Genomic DNA, 22,655 nt, shown 5'->3' on the forward strand with positions numbered 1-22,655 from the left:
CTGCTTGGGGAGCTGACTGAGGTTTTCTGGCCCCAGGGGTGACCCAGAGCACCATGTTTTCCTGTGAAGCTCACAACCTAAAAGGCCTGGCCTCTTCTCGCACAGCCACTGTTCACCTTCAAGGTAGGAGGGCTGGCAGGGAGGAAGGGTGGATGAGGCCAGGGGCATTCCCAGCGAGCTGTCCTGCAGTTAGAATTGTTCTGTGTTCCAGCTCCACTTGTGGTCCTGCTGGGATCTAGGGAGCGAGGGGTTAATTGGCATAGCTCCCATTCCTAGTGGGAGCACCTGAGACCCTGCGTGGCTGAGATGAGAATAGAATCCTGACGTCACAGCAGATTTCCCATCACGAAGCAGAGTCCTTGGGAGGGAGGGAAGGAGGGAGGGAAGCAGCAGGAGATGGTCAAGGCCCATGCCCAGCCTTGTTTCTGCCCCTCCCTTTGAGGGGATGGGGGTGGGGAAAACAGCCTAGCACCGGATGGAGGAGACCCGAAGGGCTGGTGCACAGAGAGAGGGGGAGGGACAGGGTGTCTGCAGGAACCAGGCTGTGGCTGCAGGGGCAGCTGCCTGTCTCTCCCTTGTATCTCCCAAGCCTGAGGTGCCGCCCCCACATACCCTCTCATCTTATTCCTCAGTCACACAGGGCCTTCATTGCAGGGAGGCAACCTCTCTCCACAGCCCAGGCGCTCTCCCAGGTGTGAGCAGCTGTGCCCTACTGCTTGCTTATTTGTGTAGTACTGTGATCCTGGGAGTGCTGAGTAGCTGTCTTTAGGTTGGGGATGCCCTGGACCCTCAGAGAGACTCAAGGCTTGACTCCCATGCCTCCTACTCCCTCTGTTCATATTCCTACTGGGCACTGATTCTGAGTCCCCGTCCACAGCACTGCCTGCAGCCCCCTTCAACGTCACCGTGACAAAGCTTTCCAGCAGCAACGCCAGTGTGGCCTGGATGCCAGGTGCTGATGGCCGAGCCCTGCTACAGTCCTGTACAGTTCAGGTAGGCTCTCCGGGCTGGGCCATGCTCCTTCTGGCTGCCTGGCCAGCACTTTGTTGACAGGGGTGTCACACTCACTAGTCAGCTCCTAGGGGCTTGGTCTGCAGCTCTTTTCAGGTGCTGCTCCTTAGCAGGAAGAGCACAGGCTACTGTCTGTTATCATGGGGTGCTCTGGCAACTAAGTGACTGCAGATTGGCTCAAATTCATGCATTCTTCAGGTTGGAAAGCAGACCACTAGAACAGATTTGGGGTACCTGGAAGGTTTTTCTTTCCTTCTTTTTTTTTTTTTTTTTGACACAGGGTCTCAATGGTGGCCAGGCTGGAGTGCAGTGGCGCCATGTCGGCTCACTGCAACCTCCACCTCCTGGGTTCAAGTGATTCTCCTGCCTCAGCCTCCGCAGTAGCTAGGATTACAGTCGTGTACCATCACGCTCAGCTAATTTTTTTTTTTTTTTAGTAGAGACTAGTAGTTCACCATGTTAGCCAGGCTGATCTCAAACTCCTGACTTCATGCGATCTGCCTGCCTCAGCCTCCTAAATGCTGGTATTACAGGCGTGAACCAGCACACCCAACTGAGTTTTTCTTACTTAGGTGAAAGCTCAAACCTTTGCTGATACACTATCATGCGCCGCCTTACCCCCCAACCCCCATTCAAGCCAAAGAGAACAAGATGACCAGAAGGGGCCCTACACCTTGGAGAGTAGAAAAATTGGGTAGATACTGAAAACAAGAGGCAATGCAGGCTTGCTCATTTTCATCCGTTTACTCAAAAGCCACTTAATGAGTACCTTTCAAAACTGTTCTGGGCAGTTTCCCTGGGCAGGAGGGGCCCCTGCTCTGGGCTCCACCATTTAGAGAACCCTGCTGAGGTTGGGCTCAGTGGCTCATGCCTGTAATCCCAGCACTTTGGGACTTCAAGACCAAACTGGGCAACATGGCAAAACCCTTTCTCTACGAAAAATACAAACATTATCCAGGCACAGTGGCATACGCCTGTACCCCTAACTATTCAGGAGGCTAGAGTGGGAGGATGACTTGAGCCTGAGAAGTCAAGGCTGCGGTGAGCCGAGATCATGCCACTGCACTCCAGCCTGAGTGACAGGGCAAGATCCTGTCTCTAAAAAAGAAAAAAAAAAAAAGAGGATCCTACTCTGGCCCTCCTTTGGCCACACCCCTTTCCCCTGGGCAAAGAGCCTGCAGGGCCAAGAGGATATGCCCATTCAGATGGCAAGGACCCCCTCACTGCCACACTATACTCTAGATATTCAGAATCTCTTGCCCTGATGGTCCTGAGTCTGCTTCCGGGGTCTGTGTGGGCCTCTTCCCTGCTGCATCTTCCCAAGGATGGACCACAGTATGATATGAGCACCTCAAAGCCCAAGGGGCAGCCATTCGTGAGGGGGATGGGAATGGAGCTTGGATATGCAGTCAGCATTGTCCACACCTGTGCACATGAGGCCCCTCATGGTGCAGACCTTGGCTTCGGGCCAACTCTTCCAGTGCCACCTCATTCTGACTCGGGACTCCAGGGATTTAGAGAATTACAAATGCAAACCTGATCTCCCAGGTTGTTTTGAAGGTTTATTGGTCAAAATATTAAGATAGAAACTATTTAATAGTTTGTTAGCTGATTTATAATGTTTAAACATGTAGACATATAGTACGTGGATCTCTTTGTACTCTTGCCCTGGGCCCCCAAAATGTAAGATGAGGGGCTGGTTCATAGTGCCCTAGGCTCCCAGTTTTCTCTGAGCTTCAGAAACTCGAACTTTGGAGTGGCATGTAAACAGGCACAGTAAGTGGTAAGTATACCCTAAGAGTTCCGCACCAAGTACAAAAGGATAAGAGGAGTTTTCTGGAGTGGTTGAGAAAGGCTTTCACCAAGAAAGTGATATTTGCACTGAGTCTTACAGGATGAGTAGGCCTTTGCTAGGAAGAGCAGATCATTCCAAGTGAAAGGAACAGCATTCGCAAGGGCATGAAGGTGTGGAACCTGGTGTATTATTGGGGTGGGGGCGGATGGGAGGGCGTGGGTTGCAAGTGTTTGCTGATAGAGGAAGCATTCATTCAAGCACCCATAACTATACCCACTCCATCTTCCATCTCGCACAGGATCTCCCCTACATCATTCGTTTTCTGCTTTTCTGTAGGTGACACAGGCCCCAGGAGGCTGGGAAGTCCTGGCTGTTGTGGTCCCTGTGCCCCCCTTTACCTGCCTGCTCCGGGACCTGGTGCCTGCCACCAACTACAGCCTCAGGGTGCGCTGTGCCAATGCCTTGGGGCCCTCTCCCTATGCTGACTGGGTGCCCTTTCAGACCAAGGGTCTAGGTAAGGGATGCATAGAGCAGAGGGGGTGGGCAGGGCTGGAGCCGGGAAGGGGGCCATGTTGGCTCAAGTTCTGAATGATGCTGGTGGAGATGGAGGTTCAGGCATCATTTGGCAAACATTTACTGCATATCACTACATACCACCTTGTAAATAGTTACTGTGGGTGGAACAGATAAACAAACTAGAAAAGATCAGATAATGTGGTTGATGAAGAGTGCCCCTGGATGGTTAAGGAACGCCCCCAAAAAGGTCTGATTCAGGTCTGAAGGATAAAGAAGGACTCATGTAGATATCTGGGGGAAAATCACTGCCGGAAGAAGGCACAGCAAGTGCAAAGACCCTATGACACGAACTTGCTTAGAGTTCTCTGGCAATTGCAGGGAGGCTGGCATAGCTGTGAGAGGGGAGTGGCGAGGGATGAGGCAGAGAGGCAGTAACCATGGTGATGAAGAGCAACACTGCCGAGCTGGGGTGCTGCCTGTCCTGCCCATTGCTTACCCCGCCCCCAGCACAGTGGGTGAGAGCAATCAGAGCTGGGAGGTGAACCCTTCCCTAGTCGTGCCTCTCAGAGCTGTTTAGTTCTTGGGAGTTGGTTCCAAAGGTCTGCATGGGATTATGATGACGGGAAGGGCAGGGGTCTTAGCAATCTTCTCTCTTTGGCTACAGCCCCAGCCAGCGCTCCCCAAAACCTCCATGCTATCCGCACAGATTCAGGCCTCATCTTGGAGTGGGAAGAGGTGATCCCTGAGGGCCCTTTGGAAGGCCCCCTGGGACCCTATAAACTGTCCTGGGTTCAAGACAATGGAACCCAGGTAAGAGAGACAGAACCCTTCCCTCTCTTCACTCTCCTGGAGTATCAGCCCTCGGGGTTCTAAGGCCTTTAAGAATTTCAAAATGGTTGTCTTTGGTGGGCCTGGGTCTCCCACTCTCCCAGGGAATCCTCTCCTCCTCACCCACCTCTGCAAACTCCACTTCTCAAAGGATTATGTCTCCTGTTAGGATTGCATCCTGTGTGCACTTTGTAAATAAAGCAGGAAGCACATTCCTGCTTGAGCTGGGGGAGGGCACAGATAAGGCTTTGTCCCCAGCTCAGTTTGCTCCCATCCCCCACCTGTGCATTCCGGGACTGAGCCTTGTTTGTGTTCTGGAGAGGCCCCTGCAGCCCGGAGCAGGAATGTGATTACTCCCAGACGGTTGTGTTCCCACAGCCCCTGAACCCACAGTGCCCCTATACTCCCATGTTCCCAGCTGGACCTTTTTCTGCCCTCAGGCCCCAGCTGGAGGCCTTCTCCTCAGGCTCACTATGGGGTGGGGGCTTTTCCTGGCTGCAGGATGAACTGACAGTGGAGGGGACCAGGGCCAATTTGACAGGCTGGGATCCCCAAAAGGACCTGATCGTACGTGTGTGCGTCTCCAATGCAGTTGGCTGTGGACCCTGGAGTCAGCCACTGGTGATCTCTTCTCATGACCACGCAGGTGAGGCTTGTAGGGGGAGAGGGGCAGAGGCTCAGGGGATCAAGGTTTTCAAGGGCAACCTAGACTGGTGGGAGGAGCCTAGTAGCATCTCCCCTCCCAGCAGGCCCACAGACCAAGTGAAGAAGTTGAGGCCAGGGCTGGTATTTAAACTGTATCTTGACTGGGCATGGTGGCTCATTCCTGTAATCCCAGCATTTTGGGAGGTCGAAGGATCGCTTGAGGCCAGCAGTTTGAGACCAACTCTGACTACACAGCAAGACTCTGTCTCTACAAAAAAAATTTAAAAAAAAGATTAGCCTGGTGTGGTGGCATATGCCTGTAGGCCCAGCTACTCCAGAGACTGAGGCAGAAGGATTGCTTGAACCCAGGTGTTCGAGGCTGCAGTGAGCTATGATTGCACTACTGCACTCCAGCCTATGCAACAGAGTGAGCCTGTTGTCTCTAAACAAATAGGGCTGGGCACGGTGGCTCACACCTGTAATCCCAGCACTTTGGGAGGCTGAGGCAGGTGGATCATGAGGTCAGGAGATTGAGACCATCCTGGCTAACACGGTGAAACCCCATCTCTACCAAAAATACAAAATAATTAGCCGGCATGGTGGCGGGCGCCTGTAGTCCCAGCTACTCGGGAGGCTGAGGCAGGAGAATGGTGTGAACCCGGGAGGCGGAGCTTGCAGTGAGCTGAGATCGCATCACTGCACTCCAGCCTGGGCGACAGAGCAAGACTCTGTCTCAAAAAACAAAACAAAACAAAACAAAACAGGCCGGGTGCGGTGGATCAAACCTGTAATCCCAGCACTTTGGGAGGCCGAGACGGGCGGATCACGAGGTCAGGAGATCGAGACCATCCTGGCTAACATGGTGAAACCCCGTCTCTACTAAAAATACAAAAAAAAAAAACTAGCTGGGCGAAGTGGCGGGCGCCTGTAGTCCCAGCTACTCGGGAGGCTGAGGCAGGAGAATGGCGGGAACCCAGGAGGCGGAGCTTGCAGTGAGCTGAGATCCGGCCACTGCACTCCAGCCCGGGCGACAGAACGAGACTCCGTCTCAAAAAAAAAAAAAAAAACAAAACAAAAAACAAAAAAGGCCGGGAGTGGTGGTTCACACCTGTAATCCCACAACTTTGGGAGGCTGAGGTGGGAGGATTGCTTGAGTCCAGGAGTTCGAGACCACCCTGGGCAGCAAAGTGAGACTTTATCTCTACCAAAAAATTTTAAAAATTAGCCAGGTATGATGTTGCACACCTGTAGTCCCAGCTGCTTGGGAGGCTGAAGTGGAAGGATTGCTTGAGCCTGGAGGCTGAGGCTGCAGTGAGCTGTAACTGTGCCCCTGCACTCTGACCTGGGCAACAGAACAAGACTCTGTCTCAAACAAACTATATCTCATTCTCCTCTCTCTGCCCCAGAACTGGCATAGAAATCCATGATCACACTCTAGGTCACAACAGCCAGGGCCTATCTCTGACCAGGTAGGAAGGACTCTTGGGCCTTCCTCTGGAGCCCCTCTCCCTCAGGACCCTTTATTGACCTAGAGGAGCCCCTTGACCCAGCTGGATGGCCATCCTGGGAAAGTTCTGAAGGGACCCCATGGTGTCATCCTAGCTCATGCCACTGCGCCTCCCTCCCACAGGCCAGCAGGGCCCTCCTCACAGCCGCACATCCTGGGTACCTGTGGTCCTTGGTGTGCTAACGGCCCTGGTTACGGCTGCTGCCCTGGCCCTCATCCTGCTTCGAAAGAGACGGAAAGAGACGCGGTTTGGGTAAGGGGATGGGGATGTGGAGGGAGAGGCAGGTGGTGATGAAAGACCTTGGAGCTGATCCCAAATCCTGGGTTTTCCTTTAGGCAAGCCTTTGACAGTGTCATGGCCCGGGGAGAGCCAGCCATTCACTTCCGGGCAGCCCGGTCCTTCAATCGAGAAAGGCCCGAGCGCATCGAGGCCACATGTGAGTGGTGGGCGATCGTGGGAAGGACAAATGGGTTGTTGTGTGCCCCTATCTGCATTATTTTACCAAATTATTAATTCGACTGATATGTGTGAACATCAGTGAGCCCCAGGCACACAGACCTGCCTGTGTGAAGTTCACCACCCCAGCCGTGGGAGACCTAAGCTCATCTCTATGCTCTGAGGGCAGAGTCTGGGGTATAAAAAGCAGGCTGGGCTTTGGCTCAGGAATCAGAGATCCCTCTTTCCCACAAACCCTTTCCCAACAGTGGACAGCTTGGGCATCAGCGATGAACTAAAGGAAAAACTGGAGGATGTGCTCATCCCAGAGCAGCAGTTCACCCTGGGCCGGATGTTGGGCAAAGGTATGGGGAGCTGTGTGGGGATGGGCATGGCTGGTTTGCTGTAGCTGGAGGTGTTTGGTCACCCCTGTCACTTTGAGGTTGTGGGTTTAGGTTGGCTCCTGTAAACAAGATATGCTTGTAGACTCCTGAGTGTGGGATGTTTGGGGGGAATGGTGGCTGGGGACAGGGAGGGCTGAGGAGCTGCTCCCTGCATGCTCTTGCTTTGGCTACTGGCAAGGGTGCCTTCTCCAGTGGCCCCAGAGTCTGCTGACTGTGTCCCCATGGAGGGTCACTTGGGAGGGAAGATGGCAGGGAGCAGAGAGCCAAGGAGACTCCCTCACTTGGACTGGTTCCTAGGAGAGTTTGGTTCAGTGCGGGAGGCCCAGCTGAAGCAGGAGGATGGCTCCTTTGTGAAAGTGGCTGTGAAGATGCTGAAAGGTGAGTGGGGGATTGTTGTGGCCTGAGGGCATCATTTGGAAGGGTAAGAGGGGCGACTGACCCTGAAGCAGGCTCTGCTTAGCCCCTAGATTTTCCAAGAAGAGCTGGGCAACACTAACTGGGATGCTGTCTTTACGGCACGAATAATTCACACTTATTCATGCCCAGCCATTGCTCTCTGCCGTCGGCAGTGACTGTCCTCTGAGTCCTCTCTTGGGTGATTACAGCTGTGGTTGGTTGACCTGCTGGGCTCCCAAACCAAAAGGAAGGGAAGGCATTAGTAAGCAGAGAAGTTGCTGTATAGCGCCACTCCTTGGGGATTTCTCCTGCTCATGGCTGGGCTGTTTCCTGGGCTCGCTGGGAAGCCTAGGACATCTGAAGGACAAGACCTAGGAGGCCTGGGTCAAAGCTAGGGACACATCTTGTTTTATTCCCTCCTTCCCCATCCCTTTCTCCTAGCTGACATCATTGCCTCAAGCGACATTGAAGAGTTCCTCAGGGAAGCCGCTTGCATGAAGGAGTTTGACCATCCACACGTGGCCAAACTTGTTGGTGAGCCCCTTTTTGGGGGAGGCAGACAGAGAATAGGGCTAAAAATATGCTCTACCAACATGAGAGGGCAGCCTGTAAGAGAGACGTTTGGACTCATCTGGTAAGTAAATAGATGGCAAAATAGCAAGGAGGGTCCTGGCAGAAATCTGAGGTGAGGAGTGCCAAAGGTCCGCACATGAAGACTGTGTGGCTGGGTGTGGTGGCTCATGCCTATAGCCCCAGCACTTTGGGAGGCTGAGGTGGAAGAATTGCTTGAGGCCAGGGGTTTGAGACTAGCCTGGGCAGTATAGCAACAACCCATCTCTATTAAAACAAAAAACAATACACACACATGTACAAAAATTAGCTAGGTGTGGTGGTATGCACCTTTGTCCATCCACGTGGGAGGCTGAGGTGCAAGGATCATTTGAGCCCAGAACATTGAGGCTGCAGTGAGCTGTGATTGCGCCACTGCACTCCAGCATAGATGACAGAGCAAGATACTGTTTCAGAAAATACAAAAACTGCTTGTGTGGACAGAGAAGGAAAGGAAGGGGACAGAAGATGCTCTAGGGATATGGGAGCAACCAGAGTCCCTCCTGGGTAGTCCCCAGACCAGTGTGGAGCCTATGAAAAAATAAACAGCAGATCCAGAGCTAGAGATGGGACCCAGCAGGTGGGGACTTATGCAGACACCTGAACTGCCCCTTGACCCTTCTATGCTCAGCTCCTGACTCTCCCTTGTCCCAGGGGTGAGCCTCCGGAGCAGGGCTAAAGGCCGTCTCCCCATCCCCATGGTCATCTTGCCTTTCATGAAGCATGGGGACCTGCACGCCTTCCTGCTCGCCTCCCGGATTGGGGAGAACCCCTTTGTGAGTACCTGGTGTGGGGATGGCCAGGGGGAAACGGGTGGGAACACAGGGCCTGGAAAGGCATAGAGACCCTGGCAGAGAGGGGCTTGCTGGGTAGGGCTGATGGAGCTGGGTGGTAGTAGGAGGGGTCTGAGTTTGAATCCTTTTAATCTAGCAGGCTTTCTTTTCTCTCACAAAACCCTGCTGAGAAATATAGGCTGGGCAAGGACCTTTTCTAGGGGCAGGGACTTGTGGAGCCCCAGGGTGGGGAGTCTTGGCTTCCAGGCTTCCTCTTAGGCTAGCTGAAGCTTCCTTGTCTTGGGAAGGCCCCTCCATCCCTTTTCTTCCTTCCAGTGATTCTGGGGACAGCCTTCAGGCTTTCTGGCCAGGGACCCCCATCCATCCTGCCCCAGCTGGGTGGGCAGGTTAAGCCTGAGCTTGGCCTGTCTGTCCGCTAGAACCTACCCCTCCAGACCCTGATCCGGTTCATGGTGGACATTGCCTGCGGCATGGAGTACCTGAGCTCTCGGAACTTCATCCACCGAGACCTGGCCGCTCGGAATTGCATGTACGAATTCTGGAGGACTCGAGGGTGGGAGACAGCAGCAGGTGCCAAGAGGAGCTAGCTAATGGTCGGCTCCTGCCTGGGACAGTATCTGCTATGCATGGGGGTAGCTTGGGAGCAAAGATGTCCTGACTCTTGTAAGGCTGTGAGCATGGCAGAAGGCTGACTCCCTCCCTCAACGCTCCTTGTAGGCTGGCAGAGGACATGACAGTGTGTGTGGCTGACTTCGGACTCTCCCGGAAGATCTATAGTGGGGACTACTATCGTCAAGGCTGTGCTTCCAAATTGCCTGTCAAGTGGCTGGCCCTGGAGAGCCTGGCTGACAACCTGTATACTGTGCACAGTGACGTGGTGAGCAGGGTGGCCCGTGAAGCTTGGTGGGGACTAGTGTGAGAACAGACCTTTGGGATCCTTAAGGGCCTAGCCAAGTCTGCTTTCTGGGGTTTGGTTGCCTGATGATGAGACCCTGAGCTCCAGGCTGTGCTTGTCCCAGAGCCATGGCTCTCTTCCTGACTCAGGAGACCTAGTGACAGCTTCTCCCCCAACCTCGATTCTGTCCCAGTGGGCGTTCGGGGTGACCATGTGGGAGATCATGACACGTGGGCAGACGCCATACGCTGGCATCGAAAACGCTGAGATTTACAACTACCTCATTGGCGGGAACCGCCTGAAACAGCCTCCGGAGTGTATGGAGGACGTGTGAGTATCCCGGGAAGGGGGCTCTGGAAGGAAAGGGGAATCTGGAGTTTTGGCTGGTAGCTGCCACCACAGCTGCTGGCCCAGTGGGAACTAAGAGCCTCAACTGGACCTTTGTTTTTTTATAGAAACATCCTTGTAGTTGGAAGACTGCACTCCACCTCATACTCACTGTTCATCTACCACCTCCTTGTTTTCTTTCTTTTCCCCCTTCCCATCCCAGATTTCTTGCTTTAGCCTTTGTCTATCAGTCTCTTTTCTCCAGTTTGTAGGGAGAACCAGGAACCCCAAGAGCAGAACAGAAGGCACAGTGCTGAGTAACAGTGTGGGAGGTTTCCCTGCCATCTTCCCACCCATAATTCCTTTTTTTTAAAAAATTTTTATTTATTTTATTTTATTTGTTCTACCCCAGTGAATACAGCCTTTGCCCTAGAGACCCCAGCTAGTCTAAGAAAACTTCCTAGGCTGAGCTCTCTTGGGAAGCTAAGATAAAGAACTGAGTTCCTGGGAATAAGGGAACTGCCTCCTCTTCTTTCTGCAAGCCCAAAGCCCTCGGGACCAGGCAGGCAATGATACCATCTACTTCGCTAGAGTGATAACAAACCCCTGTGACAAGATAATGGGAAGTGTCACTGACATTAGCTAGGCATTTAGGCATTCTTTCAGGTAATCTTCCTCTGACCTTATGAGGAAAAGACTATTATTTATCCCCACTTTGTAGACGAGATAATAGGATTAGAGAGATTAAGTAACATGGCCAACGTCACAGAGCTATTAAGTGAATGAATTGGAATTTGAACCTAGATCCCTGTGGTTTTAGAGTACGTACTCTTAACTCTTTATGACAGCAACTGTGATTTGTCTGTTCTAGTCTTACACTCCCACTCCATCCAAGCCAAGGGCTCCCTAGGCCTTCAGACAACATTTTGTGAGTATTTTTTGTTTTGTTTTTGAGACAGGGTCTCGCTCTGTCACCCAGGCTGGAGTGCAGTGGCGTAATCTCTGCTTACTGTAGCCTCAACCTCCTGGGCTCAAGTGATCCTCCCTCCCCAGCCTTCCAAGTTGGGACTACAGACATGTGCCACCAAACCTGGCTAATTTTTGTATTTTTGTAGAGACAGGGCTCTGCCATATTTGTCAAGCTGGTCTTGAGCTCCTGGGCTCAAGGGATCCACCTGCTTTGGCCTCCCAAAATGCTGGGATTACAGGTGTGAACCACCAAACCCAGCCCAGAGGAACTTTCATGAGCCCCAGTGGGAGTGGGAGCCACTGTGACCAGATAAAGAATCTGCTCCATTTCTTGCTCTGGGATTGGACTTCCAGAGGGCCGAGGTCATGGACAGGCACAGGAAGGCTCAGCCTCATGGTGGGATCCTTCCCTTTGACAGTGGGTTTGAAGTGCCCTGAACCCAGGCTGTGGGTGGCTGACTCATCTGCACCTCAGAGGGAAATCTTGAGTACACAAGCCAGGCCCTGGCCCTCCTGTTCATTCAGCAGAACTTAGGGTATGGCAAGGGGCAGGAAGCTCACGTCTCCCTGTGGCTGCAGCCTGCCTCAGTTCTAATCTGGAGCTGTAGAAGCTCTGATGGGCAGTGGTGACCAGACCCCAGTGCAGCCTCCTTCCCAGCTGGAGCTGGTGCTGTCATGCTGTCAATGGAGAGTGGGCGGGCACTGGCCTCACCCAGGCAGCCTGGTGGACAGGCGCCAGTTGGCTCCTAGCACAGCCTTGAGAATGTGTCCCATTCTGGCCATGTACCCGAGGCCCCAGAAAATTCCCGTTCCCACGACCTGCTCAGTGTCTGGCATGATTACTGCCATTATTGGGGGCCCCTGCTGGGTGCGCTGGTGTGTGAGGCAGTACTTGGGGCTCTTGTCGTGGGCATAGGCAAGAGAGTCAGGCATTTGCTTTCACTGGACTTGGTCTCAGTCTCTTCCCATTAGCTTTTTTGGTTTGTTATTTTTCCACCTCAGCCTGAGGCATTCCTTGGGCACCCTGAGTGATAGGCTTCAGGGAATTTATAAGGTTGCTGAAGTTGTATGTAAAAAAGCCTTCCTGGCCTGCATGGTGGTTCACGCCTGCAATCCCAGCACTTTGGGAGGCCGAGGCGGGTGGATCACCTGAGGTTGGGAGTTTGAGACCAGCCTGACCAACATAGAGAAACTCTACTTCTATTAAAAATACAAAATTAGCTGGGCATGGTGGCATGTGTCTGTAATGCCAGCTACTCTGGAAGCTGGGGCAGGAGAATTGCTTGAACCCGGGAGGCAGAGGTTCTGGTGAGCTGAGATCACGCCATTGCACTCCAGCCTGGGCAACAAGAGCAAAACTCAATCTCGAACAAAACAAAACAAAACATTCCCATTGGGAAGAGAGCTGGAAGCTTTTTCCAGATACTCAAAGGTTGTATATGAACAGTGAGGACTTTTTTTTGAGACGGAGTTTTGCTCTTGTCGCCCAGGCTGGAGTGCAATGGCGCGATCTTGGCTCACAACAGCCTCCACCTCCTGGGTCCAAGCGATTATCATGCCTCAGCCTCCAGAGTAGCTGGGATTACAGGCATGTGCCACCTTGCCCGGCTAATTTTGTATTTTTAGTAGAGATGGGATTTCTCTATATTGGTCATGCTGGTCTCGAACTTCTGACCTCAGGTGATCCACCCACCTCGGCCTCCCAAAGGGCTGGGATTACAGGTGTGCGCCACCATGCTCAGCCAATTTTTGTATTTTTTAGTAGAGATGGGATTTCACCATGTTCGCCAGGCTGGTCTGGAACTCCTGACCTCAAGTGATCCTTCCGCCTCGCCTCCTAAAGTGCTGGGATTACAGGCATGAGCCACTGCACCTGGCGGATTTTTACTTTTTTTTTAATAAGAGAAAGGGTCTCGCTCTGACAGCCAGGCTGGAGTGCAGTAGTGCAATCACAGCTCACTGTAGCCTCAAACCCCTGGGTTCAAGAGATCTTCTGCCCAGCCTCCATAGTAGCTGGGATTACAGGTACTTACCACCATACCTTGCTTATTAATTATTTTTTTTTTAATAGAGACATGGTCTTGCTGTGTTGCCCAGACTGGTCTTGAAATCCTGGGGTCAAGGGATCCTTCAGTCTCAGCCTCCTGAGTAGCTGGGACTACAGGTGCATACCACTGTGTCCGGCTGTACAGTGAGGATTTACTGAGTAGGTACTGCCCACTCAGCATAGGAGGGACTTTGGAGCCAACCCCCCTAGCTTCAAATCACAGCTCTGTCACTTTCCACGTGTGTGACTTTAGTCACGGTTCTTTTTTTTTTTTTTTTTTGAGACGGAGTCTCGCTCTGTGGCCCAGGCTGGAGTGCAGTGGCCGGATCTCAGCTCACTGCAAGCTCTGCCTCCCGAGTTTACGCCATTCTCCTGCCTCAGCCTCCGGAGGAGCTGAGACTACAGGCGCCCGCCACCTCGCCCGGCTAGTTTTTTGTATTTTTTAGTAGAGACGGGGTTTCACCATGTTAGCCAGGATGGTCTTGATCTCCTGACCTCGTGATCCACCCGTCTCGGCCTCCCAAAATGCTGGGATTACAGGCTTGAGCCACCGCGCCCGGCCTAGTCACGGTTCTTAACCCTTTGTGCATGTTTCCACACTTGTAAATGTGGAAATGATCTCTCTCTGATCATTGCTTTCATAGGGTTGTTGTGAGAATTAAATAATAAGCCAGGATGTGCCTTTAATCCCAGCTACTCAGGAAGCTGTAGTGGGAGGATCACTTGAGGCCAGGAGTTTGAGACCAGCCTGAACAACACAGCAAGACCCCATCTCTACAAATATATTATTTATTCATTTATTTATTTAATTTGTTTGTTTATTTTGAGACGGAATTTCATTCTTGTTGCCCAGGCTGTAGTACAATGGTGTGATCTCAGCTCACTGCAACCTCTGCCTCCCGGGTTGAAGCGATTCTCCTGCTCAGCCTCCTGAGTAGCTGGGATTACAGGCACGTGCCACCATGCTGGTCTAATTTTTTTTGCATTTTTAGTAGAGACGGGGTTTCTCCATGTTAGTCAGGCTGGGTTCGAACTCCTGACTTCAGGTGATCTGCCCACCTTGGCCTCCCAAAGTGTTGAGATTACAGGCGTGAGCCACTGCACCTGGCCACAGTGTATTTTTTAAATGGCCCAGTGTGGCCGGGCGCAGTGGCTCACGCCTGTAATCCCAGCACTTTGGGAGGCCAAGGCAGGTGGATCACGAGGTCAGGAGATCGAGACCAGCCTGGCTAACATGGTGAAACCCCGTCTCTACTAAAAATACAAAAATTAGCCTAATGTGGTGGCGGGCACCTGTAGTCCCAGCTACTCGGGAGTCTGAGACAGGAGAATCAGTTGAACCCCGGAGGCGGAGGTTTCAGTGAGCCGAAATGATAACACTGCACTCTAACCTGGGCAACAGAGCGAGACTGCCTCTCAAAAACAAACAAAAAAATGGCCCAGTGCAGTGGTTCACGCCTATAACCCCAGCACTTTGGGAGGCCAAGGTGGGAAGATTTATTTATTTATTTATTTATTTATTTATTTATTTATTTATTTTGAGACGGAGTCTTGCTCTGCTGCCCAGGCTGGAGTGCAGTGGCCGGCTCTCAGCTCACTGCAAGCTCCGCCTCCCGGGTTCACGCCATTCTCCTGTCTCAGCCTCCCGAGTAGCTGGGACTACAGGCGCCCGCCTCGTCGCCCGGCTAGTTTTTTGTATTTTTTAGTAGAGACGGGGTTTCACCGTATTAGCCAGGATGGTCTCGATCTCCTGACCTCATGATCCGCCCGTCTCGGCCTCCCAAAGTGCTGGGATTACAGGCTTGAGCCACCGCGCCCGGCCAGATTTATTTTTTGAGATGGAGTCTCCCTCTGTCACCCAGGCTGGAGTGCAGTGGCATGATCTCAGCTCACTGCAATCTCCACCTCCCGGGTTCAAGCAATTCTCCTGCCTCTGCCTCCCAACTAGCTGGGATTACAGGCACATGCCACCACACCAAGCTAACTTTTGTATTTTTAGTAGAGTCGGGGTTTTGCCACGTTGGCCAGGCTGGTCTAGAACTCCTGACCTCAGGTGATCCACCCGCCTCGACCTCCCAAAGTACTGGGATTATAGGTATGAGCCACAGTGTCCAGTCTATTTATTTATTTATTTATTTATTTATTTATTTATTTATTTATTATTTATTTATTTATTTTGAGACGGAGTCTCGCTCTGTCATCCAGGCTGGAGTGCAGTGGCACGATCTCTGCTCACTGCAAGCTCCGCCTCCCAGGTTCATGCCATTCTCCTGCCTCAGCCTCCCATGTAGCTGGGACTACAGGCTTCCGCCACCATGCCCAGCTAATTTTTTTATTTTTAGTAGAGGCGGGGTTTCCCCATGTTGGCCAGGATGGTCTCGATCTCCTGACCTAGTGATCCACCCATCTCGGCCTCCCAAAGTGCTGGGATTACAGGTGTGAGCCACCACGCCCGGCCTATTTATTTATTTTTGAGGCAGAGTCTTGCTCTGTTGCCCAGGCTGGAGTGCAGTGGTGGGATCATGGTGCGCTACAGCATCAACCTCCTGGCTCGGACGATCCTCTACCTCAACTTCCCAAGTAGCTGGGACCACAGACATCTGAAATCACGTCTGCAAACTTTTTTATTTTTTGTAGAGATGGGGTCTTTCTATGTTGCCCAGTTTGGATTTTTTTTTTTTTGAGACAAGGTCTCGCTCTGTCACCCAGGCTGGAGTGCAGTGGTGTCAGCATGGCTCACTGCAGCCTTGACCTCCTGGGCTCAAGTGATCCCACTTCAGCCTTCCGAGTAGCGGGGACTACAGGCGTGTCTACCAAGCCTGGCTAATTTTTGTATTATTATAGAGATGGGGTTTTGCCATATTGCCCAGGCTGATCTGGAACTCCTGGGCTCAAATACTACCCCCCTTCAGCCTCCCAAAGTGTTGAGATTTCAGATGTGAGCCGCTGTGCCCCACTAGGGAATAACATTTTTTAAATCCCTAGTGCCATATGATGAAGGGGCCCCTGCTTTTGAGGGAAGGACTCCTGCCTTCTCTCACGCTTCTCTCCACCCCAGGTATGATCTCATGTACCAGTGCTGGAGTGCTGACCCCAAGCAGCGCCCAAGCTTTACTTGTCTGCGAATGGAACTGGAGAACATCTTGGGCCAGCTGTCTGTGCTATCCGCCAGCCAGGACCCCTTATACATCAACATCGAGAGAGCCGAGGAGCCCACCGCGGAAGGCAGTCTGGAGCTGCGTGGCAGGGATCAGCCCTACAGTGGGGCTGGGGATGGCAGTGACATGGGGGCAGTGGGTGGCACTCCCAGTGACTATCGGTACATCCTCACACCCGGAGGGCTGGCTGAGCAGCCAGGGCAGGCAGAGCACCAGCCAGAGAGTCCTCTCAGTGAGACACAGAGGCTTTTGCTGCTGCAGCAAGGGCTACTGCCACACAGTAGCTGTTAGCCCACAGGCAGAGGGCATCGGGGCCGTTTGGCCGGCTCTACTGGCCACTGTGCTGGCTGACTAAGCCCCATCTGACCCCAGCCCAGACAGCAAGGTGTGGAGGCTCCTGTGGTAGTCCTCCCAAGCTGTGCTGGGAAGCCCGGACTCACCAAATCACCCAATCCCAGTTCTTCCTGCAACCACTCTGTGGCCAGCCTGGCATCAGTTTAGGCCTTGGCTTGATGGAAGTGGGCCGGTCCTGGTTGTCTGAACCCAGGCAGCTGGCAGGAGTGGGGTGGTTATGTTTCCATGGTTACCATGGGTGTGGATGGCAGTGGGGGGAGGGCAGGTCCAGCCCTGTGGGCCCTACCCTCCCGCTGAGCTGCCCCTGCTGCTTAAGTGCATGCATTCAACTGCCTCCAGCCTGGTGGCCCAGCTATTACCACACTTGGGGTTTAAATACCAAGGTTTGCCCCTCCAAGTCACAAAGAGATGTCCTTGTAATATTCCCTTTTAGGTGAGGGTTGGTAAGGGGTTGGTATCTCAGGTCTGAATCTTCACCATCTTTTTGATTCCACACCCTGCCTTGGCCAGGAGAAGTTGAGGGGAGCATGCTTCCCTGCAGCTGACCGGGTCACACAAAGGCATGCTGGAGTACCCAGGCTATCAGGTGCCCATCTTCCAAAGGCAGCGTGCCGAGCCGGCAGGAGGAAGGGATGCTCTGAGGCTTGCCCAGGAGCGAGTGAGACCAGAGAGGAGTTCAGGAACCCCTCTCCATACCCACAATCTGAGCACACTACCAAATCTCAAAATATCCTAAGACTAACAAAGGCAGCTGTGTCTGAGCCCAACCCTTCTAAACGGTGACCTTTAATGCCAACTTCCCCTCTAACTGGACAGCCTCTTCTGTCCCAAGTCTCCAGAGAGAAATCAGGCCTGATGAGGGGGAGTTCCTGGAACCTGGACCACAGCCTTGGTGGGGGAGCCTCTGGAATGCATGGGGCGGGTCCTAGCTGTTAGGGACATTTCCAAGCTGTTGGTTGCTGTTTAAAACAGAAATAAAATTGAAGACTAAAGACCTAAGGTTTTGTCTCTTTTTTTTTTTTCTTTTTTTTTTGAGACAGTCTCACTGTGTTGCCCAGGCTGGAGTACATGGCGTGATCTTGGCTCACTGCAACCTCCGCTTCCTGGGTTCAAGTGATTCTTGTGCCTGAGTAGCTGGGATTATAGGGGCCCACTACCATACCCAGGTAATTTTTGTATTTTTAGTAGAGATGGAGTTTCGCCATGTTGGCCAGTGTGGTCTCAAACTCATGACTTCAAGTGATCTGGCTGTGTTGGCCTCCCAACGTGCTGATTACAGGCCTGAGCCACCACACCTGGCCCCAGTTTTGTCTCTTAAATGTTTACTTTTTTTGAGATCACAAAGATGAAACATTTTTACATAGAGAAAAGTCTGGAAAGACATATGCCAAAATGTTCACCGCTGTTATTTTTAAATGATGGGATTAAGGTGACTTTCTTGTTTGTGCTTTCCAAGTTTTCTGCATTGAGCACAAAATGCTTTTATAATTAGATACAGGACCCCAGTGAATTTTATTTTTTTTTCTTTTTTTTTTTTTTGAGACGGAGTCTCGCTCTGTCGCCCAGGCTGGAGTGCAGTGGCCGGATCTCAGCTCGCTGCAAGCTCTGCCTCCCGGGTTTATGCCATTCTCCTGCCTCAGCCTCCCGAGTAGCTGGGACTACAGGCGTCCGCCACCTTGCCCGGCTAGTTTTTTGTATTTTTTAGTAGAGACGGGGTTTCACCAGGTTAGCCAGGATGGTCTCGATCTCCTGACCTCGTGATCCGCCCGTCTAGGCCTCCCCAAGTGCTGGGATTCCCAGTGAATTTTATTATACTGAAAATAATACAGAGTCACTGTGGGCAGTTAAAAACATGCAAAAAATCGGCTGGGCATGGTGGCTCACGCCTGTAATCCCAGCACTTTGGGAGGCCTGGGTGGGCGGATCACGAGGTCAGGAGTTCAAGACCAGCCTGGCCAATATGGTGACACCCTGTCTCTCCTAAAAATACAAAAATTAGCTGGGCATGGTGACGTGTGTCTATAATCCCAGCTCCTCAGGAGGCTGAGGCAGGAGAATTGCTTGAACTCAGGAGGCGGAGGTTGCAGTGAGCTGACATTGGGGCAGCCTAGGTGACAGCAAGACTCGGTCTCAATATATAAAAAATAAAAATGCAAAAAATAATAAAAGGTGCCAGTTACCTATACTACCACCACCTAGAGATAATCACCATTGATCTTTTGAAAATGCAAATACTGAGCTTGGCACAGTGGCGTGTTTTTTTTTTTTTTTTTTGAGACGGAGTCTCCGGTCTCTCTGTCGCCCAGGCTGGAGTACAGTGGTGTGATTTCGGCTCACTGTAACCTCTGCCTCCCAGGTTTAATCGAGTCTCCTGCCTTGGCCTCCCAAGTAGTTTGTACTACAGGCACAAGCCACTGTGTCTGGCTAATTATTTGTAGAGACAGGGTTTCACCATGTTGGCCAGGCTGGTCTATAACTCCCGACCTCAAGTGATCTGCCTGCCTTAGACTCCAAAAGCACTGTGATAACAAGGGTGAGACACCATGCCCAGCTTGTAATCCCAGCACTTTGGGAGGCTGAGGAGGGTGGATCACTTCAGGCCAGGAGTTCGAGACCAGCCTGGGCAACATGAAACCCCATCTCAACTAAAAATTCAAAAAAATTTAGCCGGGCTTGGTGGCGCAGGTTTGTTATCTCAGCTACTGGGTGGCTGAGGCATGAGAATCACTTGAACCTGGGAGGAGGAGGTAGCAGTAAGTTGAGATCTTGCCACTGAACTTCAGCCTGGATGACAGATTAAGACTGTCTCAGAAACAAAACCAAACCACAAAAAAGAAGCTTTTAGAGCAAGTACATGGGAGATGCAGCAGGAGGCGCAGGAACCACGCCCATGCTAGTGAGGAGTGTGGGGAGACTGGGAGGGCCATAGGTATTGTGCTGCTTCTGGCTGAGGGCAGGGGAATAGGGCGGCTGCTTCTGAAAGCAAATATCCTGAAAAACCTGTTGCTGGTACTCCAAATTCTGGTTCCCACGTAGATCATGAGACCTGAAAAAATTTCCAGGCAGGTAGCTTTCAGAATCTTTCCTGCTGTGATTAGCTTTCACTGCAGGTAGCGATTACCTGTGAGAGAACATCTGGGAATTATTGATTGAAAATACCTTCACTATTGGTTGGGCGCAGTGGCTGACACCCGTAATCCCAGCGTTTTGTGAGGCTGAGGCGAGTGGATCACCTGAGGTCAGGGGTTCAAGACCAGCCTGGCCAACATAGCAAAACCCCATCTCCACTAAAAAATACAAAAACTTGCCAGGAGTGGTGGCCAGCGCCTGTAATCCCAGCTACTTGGGAGGCTGAGACAGAGAATTGCTTGAACCCGGGAGGCAGAAGTTGCAGTGAGCTGAGATGGCACCACTGTACTCCAGCCTGGGTAATGGAGCGAGATTCCATCTTAAAAAAAAAAAAAAAAAAAAAAAAAAAAAAAGGCGTGGTGGCTGACACGTATAATCCCAGCACTTTGGGATTTTCCATCTCAAAAAAAAAAAACAAAAAGAAAAAAAGAGACTCTGGATCAATAAGGATTTTTTCACAAACAGATCCAAATAGCCAGCATCCAGATTAAGAAACAGCATTGGCCGGGCGTGTTGGCTCATGCCTGTAATCCCAGCACTTTGGGAGGCCGAGGCAGGTGGATCACGAGGTCAGGAGATCGAGACCATCCTGGTCAACATGGAGAAACTCCCGTCTCTACTAAAAATAAAAAAAAATTAGCTGGGCATGGTGGCGGAAGCCTGTAGTCCCAGTTACTCGGGAGGCTGAGGCAGGAGAATGGCGTAAACCCGGGAGGCAGAGCTTGCAGTGAGCTGAGATTGCACCACTGCACTCCAGCCTGGGTGACAGAGCGAGACTCTGTCTCAAAAAAAGAAAAAAAAAAAAAGAAAGAAGGAAACAGCATTAACAGCAAACCAGAAGCAACCCTTGGGACCTGCCCCAATCTCTGCCTCCTCCCTACTCCCCACAAGTAACCTCTATCCTGACCTCTAACACCATGGATCAGTGTAACTCCTTTTGAAAGTATATAAATGGAGTCATGTAGATTTGATTACTTTGTGTTTGGCTTCTTTTCCTCAGCAACATGTTTATAAGGATCATCTAATAACAGCAGTTTTGAAAAGTGAGTCTCAAAGAGACAAGAATGGCCAGGCATAGTGGCTCACGCCTGTAATCCCAGCACTTTGGGAGGCCGAGGAGGGCAGATCACAAGGTCGGGAGTTTGAGACCAGCCTGGCCAATATGGTGAAACCCCGTCTGTACTAAAAATACACAAAATTAGCAGGGCATGGTGGCAGGCATGTGTAATCCTAGATACTCGGGAGGCTGAGGCAGGACAATCACTTGAACCTGGGGGGGCGGAGATTGCAGTGAGCCAAGACTGTGCCACTGCACTCTAGCCTGGATGAGAGAGCGAGACTCCATTTCAGAAAAAAAAAAAAAATTAGCTGGGCATCCTGGTGGGCGCCTGTAATCCCAGCTACTTGGGAGGCTAAGGTAGGAGAATCAATTGAACCCAGGAGGTAGAAGTTGCAGTGAGCCAAGATCATGCCATTGCACTCCAGCCTGGATAAGAGTGAGACTCCATCTCAAAAAAGAAAGTAATAATAATAAAGTTTATTTTTCAGTATTTCATGTTGATTTGTCTCAAATTTATTGTTGAATAAGAAGTGATATAGAGATTCAAAGTTATTTTTCCCAGATGCCTTTTTATTGTCCCAACACCACCATTTATTGAACAATCTATATTTTATGAGCATTTCTTTTCTTTTTTCTTTTTTTGATATAGGGTCTTGCTCTGCTTCTGCCTGGTCTGGAATGAAGTGATCCTCTACCTGGCTAATTTTTAAGTGTTTGGTTTTTTTTAGACGGAGTCTTGCTCTGTCGCCCAGGCTGGAGTGCAGTGGTGCGATCTCGGCTCACTGCAACCTCCACCACCCAGGCTCAAGCGATTCTCCTGCCTCACACTCCCAATTAGCTGGGACTACAGGCGCGTGCCACCACACCCGGCTAATTTTTTGTATTTTTTTTTTTTTTTTTTTGAGACAGAGTCTCGCTCTGTCGCCCAGGCTGGAGTGCAGTGGCCAGATCTCAGCTCACTGCAAGCTCCACCTCCCGAGTTTACGCCATTCTCCTGCCTCAGCCTCCCGAGTAGCTGGGACTACAAGCGCCCACCACCTTGCCCGGCTAGTTTTTTGTATTTTTTTAGTAGAGACAGGGTTTCACCATGTTAGCCAGGATGGTCTCGATCTCCTGACCTCGTGATCCGCCCGTCTCGGCCTCCCAAAGTGCTGGGATTACAGGCTTGAGCCACTGTGCCTGGCCACTTTTTTGTATTTTTAGTAGAGACGGGGTTTCACCATGTTAGCCAGGATGATTTTGATCTCCTGACCTCTTGATACGCCTGCCTCAGCCTCCCAAAGTGCTGGGATTACAGGTGTGAGCCAACTTACCCAGCCCAATTTTTAAGTTTTTGTAGAGATGGAGTCTTGCTTTGTTGCCCAGGCTGGTTTTGAACTCTGGACTGAAGTGATCTGCCCACCTTGGCCTCTCAAAGTGCTGGGATTACAGGTGTAAGCCGCCACATCCAGCCAGCATTTCTTGAATAATCTATGTCTATTTCTCTATGTAGCCTCATTCATCTATCTAAACTCCCATATCTATTTGAGTTTCTAGACTGTTCATCTCAATTCCATGTGCTAGTGTCACTGCTACATTAATTGAATTACTATAAATGTATAATGTTGTTTTCCCATATGTTCGTTGTACTTTTTTTTTTTTTGCAATGGTCTCCCAAGGTTTGAGGAACACTATGGCAAGGCGTGGCATGAAAGGAATGCAGGTCTCCCAAGGCTTTAGAGAAGAATGATTTGTTCATGGTGTCACAAAGCAAGGGGTGAGGGGCACAATTGGGA

The 22,655-nt window shown here is 51.4% G+C and overlaps 1 protein-coding gene across 1 annotated transcript in view; it reads left to right on the plus strand.

The window, feature by feature from the left end:
* TYRO3 (TYRO3 protein tyrosine kinase) overlaps window positions 1–17,690 on the plus strand; it is a 22,812-nt gene extending 5,122 nt beyond the window's left edge. Inside the window, exons 5-19 of the mRNA XM_010369054.1 lie at window positions 37–123; window positions 878–993; window positions 3,143–3,320; window positions 3,987–4,132; window positions 4,652–4,796; window positions 6,426–6,555; window positions 6,639–6,739; window positions 7,008–7,103; window positions 7,440–7,520; window positions 7,980–8,072; window positions 8,802–8,923; window positions 9,361–9,470; window positions 9,659–9,818; window positions 10,030–10,166; window positions 16,238–17,690. Coding sequence (XP_010367356.1) covers window positions 37–123; window positions 878–993; window positions 3,143–3,320; window positions 3,987–4,132; window positions 4,652–4,796; window positions 6,426–6,555; window positions 6,639–6,739; window positions 7,008–7,103; window positions 7,440–7,520; window positions 7,980–8,072; window positions 8,802–8,923; window positions 9,361–9,470; window positions 9,659–9,818; window positions 10,030–10,166; window positions 16,238–16,628 — 2,093 coding nt within the window. The 3' untranslated portion in view covers window positions 16,629–17,690. The remainder of the gene's footprint in view (window positions 1–36; window positions 124–877; window positions 994–3,142; window positions 3,321–3,986; window positions 4,133–4,651; window positions 4,797–6,425; window positions 6,556–6,638; window positions 6,740–7,007; window positions 7,104–7,439; window positions 7,521–7,979; window positions 8,073–8,801; window positions 8,924–9,360; window positions 9,471–9,658; window positions 9,819–10,029; window positions 10,167–16,237) is intronic.
* Window positions 17,691–22,655: the final 4,965 nt, after the last annotated feature.

This window comes from Rhinopithecus roxellana, chromosome 17 (assembly GCF_007565055.1).
Source record: "Rhinopithecus roxellana isolate Shanxi Qingling chromosome 17, ASM756505v1, whole genome shotgun sequence".
Classification (NCBI taxonomy): domain Eukaryota; kingdom Metazoa; phylum Chordata; class Mammalia; order Primates; family Cercopithecidae; genus Rhinopithecus; species Rhinopithecus roxellana.